The sequence below is a fragment of the Megachile rotundata genome, chromosome 9, assembly GCF_050947335.1.
Source record: "Megachile rotundata isolate GNS110a chromosome 9, iyMegRotu1, whole genome shotgun sequence".
Lineage (NCBI taxonomy): Eukaryota > Metazoa > Arthropoda > Insecta > Hymenoptera > Megachilidae > Megachile > Megachile rotundata.
The window spans coordinates 10,665,603-10,671,867 of NC_134991.1; the positions used below are offsets into that span (position 1 = coordinate 10,665,603).

The following is a 6,265-nucleotide window of genomic DNA, read 5'->3' on the forward strand; positions in this document are numbered from 1 at the left end:
TTATATGCGTAGTTTTATCACTCAATTCGAATTATTTTTGTTTGAAATTAAATTAGTTTACATTTAATTAAACAAAAATAAATATATTAAAATGAAGGAACTTAAATTACCCTAACCTTATCTGATTTAAGTGAACTTTACCTAACCTTAATCTTAATCCTAACCTAAACCTAATCCTAATCTTTATTCTAATTTGATCCAAACTCTGATGTGGTACAACTCTATTCTAATCTTAATCGTTATTATAACCGACTCTTCATATTAATTCTAATCTAATTCAATCTAATTTGACAGGTACAGTGAATTCTGAAAATTGTTGCATAATTGAGCTTTGAATAAATTTATTGCATTTGAATTTTGTAAAATAGGTTCTTTAAATACTGTTTATAAACTTTGCTCTTATTGTCACATGCAGAATATGAAAATGAGATTTAAAATACTTAAATCTGTTATTGAAATATCCAATATTTATTTTATTATACTTAAGAAATGTATAATATAAAATATATATTTCAAGTTAAATCTAACAGTTAATTAAGAATCATTTAAGAGCATCCAATTGTGATTGTATCTTTTCTAAATTTTCATACAGATTTATCAGCTGCTTTTTATCAAATTCAACTGTTAATTTAGATTGATCCTCTCCTGTCAAGTTTAATTGCATCAATGCCATTGGACGTACATCTTTCTTGATAGTAGAGGATGCAGCTTGAATATTTAAACACCAATCAATGTCTTTTACCTAAAATAAAAGAAATTAATATTAAACAACATACTGATATTTTATAATTTTGTAAATATATGTTTGTCATTGTAATGTACCTGTGTAGGAAATATAGAAATCTGCCTAAAATTATCAATGATGCGTTTACCATATGTAACCCAGGCATTTAAAAATATTTGAATTTTATCATCGTCTATTTTAAAAGTATCTTTTAAAGTATTTTCCAAAGATTGCACTTTTATTATATTACATGCAGCTTGTTTATAAAACAAAATTAATGCATCTAAGAGACAAACTAAGTCATCTTTATTCAAATCCAAAGAAACCAATAACTTTTCTTCCTCTTCTTCGCTAAATATTTTGGAATTAACATCAGATTGCAGAGTCTGACAAATACGATTGATGAGCAATCGAAATTTGCTGCTGTCTATTTGATTTGCTATCTTCAGACCTTGCTCAAGTCTGAAATAATCAATTAACTGAATTATAATATTTTAACAGAGCAATATAAAACTTTGAGCAATTATTGTATAAAAAGACTGTAAAGTCTTCGATTAGTAGTGTATAAAAAATTTAAATACTACCGCGGTGTTACTGTGATCCAAGTAGTCATATTATTTGGTATGATTATAGGTCATTCATCACAAAATTTATTAAAAACATTAGTCAACATTTAACGTTTAGTGTTTACATCATAAAATGTGCATTTTTACGAGTGTGCACTCGAGAATAAATCTGGCTAGCCTGGGCAACATGACAACCAAGAGAAAATAGTCCCTATCATTCGCAATAACAATAACATTCATTGATTGGCACACAATATTCCTAGTGAGGTCTTGTTCTCATTGGCTGTCATTTTCCCCAGAGAAACCGAATTTGCACTTGTGTGGACCCATTCGGTACTAATTTACTAGATAATAAATTACTAGTTAGTGACTGGTCACTGAATCCAAACAATACCTGTTGTACTATAAACGCTGTAAACATCAATAATGTCAAGTTACAACTTTGTATAATTGAAATTTATTAAATAGTAAAAATAGCAAATTATTCCAAGCATATGATGTACGAATTTTTATTCTAATTTAAATGTTTAATAAATCGTGTATATATCAATAAATTTTTATCAATCGAAACTTAGGTTATATTATAAAAAATGACTGAGAAGCAAAAAGTTTTAATTTGTGGGGATGTAGAAGGTCATTTTAAATTTTTATTCAATAAAATTGAAGCTATCAATAAAAAAAGTGGCCCGTTTGACTTCTTGTTATGTGTTGGAAATTTTTTTGGCAAAGATAACGACGAACTTGAAGCATATAAAAATGGCATGAAAAATATTCCAGTTCCAACATATATTATTGGCCCTAATAGAGAATCTGATGTAGATAATTATCCAGATGTTGATGGATGCGAAATGTGTCAAAATCTTACCTATCTGGGAAAACGTGGACTATATACTGCTAGTTCAGGACTTAAAATAGCTTATATTAGTGGTACAGAAAGCAATTCTTCAGAAACAAAATCTACTGGTTTCAATGAAAGTGATGTTATATCAGTTAAACAAGCTTGTTTAAAAGGGCAACCTAGTTTTCGTGGAATTGATGTATTACTAAGTTCTCCTTGGCCCGAGGGTATCACAAACTTAGATCCCAATAAACCAAATATTAAATATCAAGGTTCTAAATTAATTGCTTGGTTAGCTGCTCAAGTAAAACCAAGGTATCATGTATCAGCCTTGGAGGGATATCATTATGAGCGACCACCATATAGGTATACAAAAGTGTCCCAAATACTAGAAAATCTTATAAGTAAATTTTATATAAGTTTGTTGTTTTATCTTTCAGAAATCAAAGTCAACAAGATGGTAATATTGAAATTGCAACTAGATTTATAGCACTTGCACCTGTAATGAACTCTCAGAAGAAGAAATGGTTATATGCATTAAACTTAACACCTGTTGATAGGACACGCTTGTCTGATTTAGTTATGAAAACTACAGATGAGACGGATAGCCCTTATCCAAAATCACTGTTATCAAATGAACCATCTTCAAAGAAGTCAGAGCCTAAACGTACACAGTTCTTTTATGACATGGAATCTAAGGAACCTACCAAAAGGTCCAAGCATTCAGAAGGATTTCACAAAAGACCAAAACCTGAATTTGATCCAGCAAAATGTTGGTTCTGTTTATCGAGCCCTGAAGTTTCTAAACATTTAGTGATATCAGTTGGAACAGAGATCTATGTTGCACTTGCTCGGGGTGGACTGGTTGAAAACCACTTTTTAATTCTACCAGTAACACATCATCAAAGCCTATCTATCTTGCCAAAAGAGGTGAAAGAAGAAATGGCTCTATATAAAGATGCTATAACAAAATATTATGCTACTATGGACTGTGTACCTGTATTTTTTGAACGTAATTATAAAACATCTCACTGTCAATTGCAAGCTGTACCTGTTCACAAAAATCAAGCACCTGCCCTAAAAGAAACATTTGAAGTAAGTTTTTCAATTATGATTAGGCTATTACATATTAAACAATTACTTTAATTACAATTTTGTTTTAGGAAATGGCAGAGTGTAATAATTTTGATATGAGTGAATTACCTCCCCATGCAGACTTGCAGCAAATTGCAAAACCAGGTGTTCTGTATTTTTATGTAGAATTACCAGATGGAACAAAGTTATACCATAGAATTAAAAAAGATTTTCCACTTCAATTTGGAAGAGAAGTCTTGGCATCTGATAGGATATTAGATATCAATGATAAAATTGACTGGAAAGATTGTCAACTAGATAAAGAAGAGGAAACTGAATTAGCCTCAAAAATTAGAAGAAACTTTCAACCATTTGATGTAGATACTTAAAAATGTAAAAGAAATTAACATATCAATATTGTAAAATATGTATATACATTTATACATCAATTTTTTTTGTAAAATACACGATCATAGTAACTTATTACAGCTTATAAAAATATAGAATAAGGATTGTACTCTAGTTCACTAATCCATTTTTTTGGTATTTTAATTCGTAATCATCTGGAGTTGCAAGTGGATCTAATCCACTTTGTTTCATTTGTAATGCTATATCAAATAAATAATCAAAACATTCCGTCCTGAAAAAAAAATATGTTGAATGTATCAGTGGTATATATTATATTATACAAAATATCACATAATTTTAATTTACATACATAGTTTTAGCTTGCTGCCATGAATCACCCCAAACATAAACACCATGTCTCCTTACCAAGACAGCACAAGTTTCTGGATAAGCAACAATAGTTTTATCTAGTTCATCTCTTAAGTCTTCTTCAAATGGAGTATTTTCTATTATTGGCACTACAAGTTCTTCATCATATCGATAAGCCCTCCTCAATTTCTGATTTCTAATGCCTGTATAATGTTTCAATAAATAATTGCAGCAATAATTATGTATTCTATATCAATAACTGTTCTAGTTCGTACCCTTTATCATTTCAAGATGAGTAACACGAAACTCTTTCCCAGGCCAATGTAACGTAACCATCACAGCAAATTTAGAATGAGTATGAATTACAGCACCAGCATTTCTTCTTATATATGCACACATAAATAATGGAGTACATTGTGATTTCTTTAATTTCTTTTCTGCTGGAGGTAGTTCTAAATCTTTTCCATCAATAGTCTGTACAAACATTTCATTTGGTAGGATTCGTTCTTTTTGGACACCCGATGGGGCAATATAAATTCTGTCTCTATACATACAATAGAATAATAATATAATAATATAAAGAATTTCATACAATCCAAAAAGTTTTACTTACTCATATTTAATAGATATACCGCCACCTGTTCCAGTAACCCAACCTAGATTATAAAATTGTCTACATAATTCAGGAATTAAATTTCGTGGATGTTCCTACAAAATAAAGTAAGTATATCTATGTGTAATTTAATACAAATAATTTCATGTATTACAACAAATGTAAACTATACAAAAATATTTTACTAAAGTATCTTTATCTTTATAGAAAGGTAAAATTGGAGTAATCACATTCAACATAATACCTTTTCATAATTGTCATCATATGAAGACATTATTAATATATTATATTAAATTGTATGAAGATTTATGAAATGATCCTAAAATTTGTTCACATTCAATTTAATAATCATGCAAAGAGCAGTGCACGCGCACATGTATCACTGATATGCATGTAATAAATTTTCGATACATCGTCATTTATCGCAATCAGAAGAATAAATATTTGTTCCTTTTTCAATTCTTGTAAATGTTTAGGTGAAGAAGATGATATTCCTACATCTTACATAGATAATATTAAAGATAGTACACATGCTTCTTCTAGAGAAAATAGCGCTCAAAGGGGAACTTCCAGTACTATCATATCGATTGACATGGAACTATGGAACACGAAGTTCTGTAAGATGTCGAGTCTATTATGTACTACGTTTCTGATTGTGGTATTATCATTATATATCAGTAGGCATCGTGTACTAGACTCTTTGTTTATGGTATAAGCTGATTTCTTTTCGTACTGTACGTAAGAGGAGTGATCGTAAAGTATTTTATTTGGTTAACCAAATTAAAAATTTAGAAACATGCCGACCTATGAAATGCCATTATTATTACGACTTGGAAAAAAGGTATTTATATGTTTTTCAAAATGTTATGTTTCACACGTTTTGTGTGAACCATACCTAACTTATTCTTTAATAAGAATATGGATGTTTCATTAATAATAATAAAGTAATATACATTAAGTTGTTTAAATGATCATTAAATTATGTTTGTAGGCTGAATATGCAAATATTTTAAAAACTGTAGCAGAAACAATATTCAGTGTAGGAGGATTTATTAGGACAATAGAAAATTGGGGTGAAAAGGAGCTTCCATGTAAGGCATCGAGTCATGGTCAAGTTCATAGAAAAGCTGGGTAAGCTTCTATTATTAATCTATTTTAAGTTTATTAATAAAGTGATATTATTATTATTATTATAACATTTATCATTTGTAATGTTTTAGTCATTTTTTCATGTCCTTCGATGTCCCACCAGCATCAACATTTAAAATTCTTGACGAATGCCAACGGAACTTGAGTATTGTTAGGGTAAAAATATATTTACGTAATGAACCGCCTGAAAATGTAGAGTGTACATTTGGGGACGAGATGTTGCCTCCACCTTACAGGTAATTGTGCATGTTCTCTTATGCAAAATTACTTAGCTATATCTTCATTTAAGTTTTATATTTCCTTTTGTTTTACAGACCTAGTGTTAAAAAAATGCTTGAGCAAAGTGAAAAAGAAAAGAATAAGAAGAAAAAACAATTTGAGTATAATTCTGGACTTGATTATTACCCTTTCCTTAGGTAAATATTAACCTTTCCATAAGTAAATCATTAATTGTTATTTATTATATATAGCAATATGTATGTACAGTTTGTAATAATAAAATGCGTGCAAACATGTTCTTTGTTTATCTTACTATATAAATAGAGCATAAACAGAAACATAAATAAAAATAATTAGTTACAGGA

The 6,265-nt window shown here is 29.3% G+C and overlaps 4 protein-coding genes across 4 annotated transcripts; 2 read left to right on the forward strand and 2 right to left on the reverse strand.

Annotated features, from left to right (window-relative positions):
- Window positions 1-447: 447 nt before the first annotated feature.
- On the reverse strand, window positions 448-1,516 carry Vlet (COMM domain containing 10 protein valette). The gene is made up of 3 exons (XM_003706622.3): window positions 1,309-1,516; window positions 823-1,186; window positions 448-742 (listed from the first exon to the last, which is right to left on the reverse strand). Exons 1-3 carry the CDS (start codon window positions 1,335-1,337, stop codon window positions 542-544), a joined length of 594 nt encoding a protein of 197 aa, XP_003706670.1. The 5' UTR covers window positions 1,338-1,516; the 3' UTR covers window positions 448-541.
- Window positions 1,517-1,662: 146 nt separating this feature from the next.
- LOC100875762 (CWF19-like protein 1) lies at window positions 1,663-4,157 on the forward strand. Its single transcript, XM_003706621.3, has 5 exons — window positions 1,663-1,789; window positions 1,866-2,494; window positions 2,569-3,223; window positions 3,292-3,595; window positions 3,925-4,157. Exons 2-4 carry the CDS (start codon window positions 1,881-1,883, stop codon window positions 3,589-3,591), a joined length of 1,569 nt encoding a protein of 522 aa, XP_003706669.1. The 5' UTR covers window positions 1,663-1,789; window positions 1,866-1,880; the 3' UTR covers window positions 3,592-3,595; window positions 3,925-4,157.
- On the reverse strand, window positions 3,618-5,032 carry LOC100877001 (putative methylthioribulose-1-phosphate dehydratase). Its single transcript, XM_012293069.2, has 5 exons — window positions 4,777-5,032; window positions 4,533-4,627; window positions 4,195-4,463; window positions 3,921-4,122; window positions 3,618-3,842 (listed from the first exon to the last, which is right to left on the reverse strand). Exons 1-5 carry the CDS (start codon window positions 4,804-4,806, stop codon window positions 3,722-3,724), a joined length of 717 nt encoding a protein of 238 aa, XP_012148459.2. The 5' UTR covers window positions 4,807-5,032; the 3' UTR covers window positions 3,618-3,721.
- A 143-nt stretch (window positions 5,033-5,175) lies between these two features.
- On the forward strand, window positions 5,176-6,194 carry mRpS6 (mitochondrial ribosomal protein S6). The gene is made up of 4 exons (XM_012293071.2): window positions 5,176-5,373; window positions 5,524-5,663; window positions 5,753-5,917; window positions 5,996-6,194. The coding sequence occupies exons 1-4, from the start codon at window positions 5,329-5,331 to the stop codon at window positions 6,099-6,101; spliced, it is 456 nt and encodes a 151-aa protein (XP_012148461.1). The 5' UTR covers window positions 5,176-5,328; the 3' UTR covers window positions 6,102-6,194.
- Window positions 6,195-6,265: the final 71 nt, after the last annotated feature.

What these genes read in the sequence shown, in the direction of transcription:
- LOC100877001 (XM_012293069.2), bottom strand. Translation starts at nt 4,806, where the DNA reads ATGTCTTCATATGATGACAATTATGAAAAG. An exon ending in ATGATGACAATTATGAAAAG is followed by an intron (nt 4,628 to 4,776) that starts GTATTATGTTGA and finishes TTTATTTTGTAG; the next exon opens with GAACATCCACGAAATTTAAT. An exon ending in GGTATATCTATTAAATATGA is followed by an intron (nt 4,464 to 4,532) that starts GTAAGTAAAACT and finishes TTGTATGTATAG; the next exon opens with AGACAGAATTTATATTGCCC.
- LOC100875762 (XM_003706621.3), top strand. Translation starts at nt 1,881, where the DNA reads ATGACTGAGAAGCAAAAAGTTTTAATTTGTGGGGATGTAGAAGGTCAT. An exon ending in TATGAGCGACCACCATATAG is followed by an intron (nt 2,495 to 2,568) that starts GTATACAAAAGT and finishes TTTATCTTTCAG; the next exon opens with AAATCAAAGTCAACAAGATG. An exon ending in CCCTAAAAGAAACATTTGAA is followed by an intron (nt 3,224 to 3,291) that starts GTAAGTTTTTCA and finishes ATTTTGTTTTAG; the next exon opens with GAAATGGCAGAGTGTAATAA.
- mRpS6 (XM_012293071.2), top strand. Translation starts at nt 5,329, where the DNA reads ATGCCGACCTATGAAATGCCATTATTATTACGACTTGGAAAAAAG. An exon ending in TATTACGACTTGGAAAAAAG is followed by an intron (nt 5,374 to 5,523) that starts GTATTTATATGT and finishes TTATGTTTGTAG; the next exon opens with GCTGAATATGCAAATATTTT. An exon ending in ATGTTGCCTCCACCTTACAG is followed by an intron (nt 5,918 to 5,995) that starts GTAATTGTGCAT and finishes TTTGTTTTACAG; the next exon opens with ACCTAGTGTTAAAAAAATGC.
- Vlet (XM_003706622.3), bottom strand. Translation starts at nt 1,337, where the DNA reads ATGACTACTTGGATCACAGTAACACCGCG. An exon ending in TGGATCACAGTAACACCGCG is followed by an intron (nt 1,187 to 1,308) that starts GTAGTATTTAAA and finishes TGATTATTTCAG; the next exon opens with ACTTGAGCAAGGTCTGAAGA. An exon ending in TTTCTATATTTCCTACACAG is followed by an intron (nt 743 to 822) that starts GTACATTACAAT and finishes CTTTTATTTTAG; the next exon opens with GTAAAAGACATTGATTGGTG.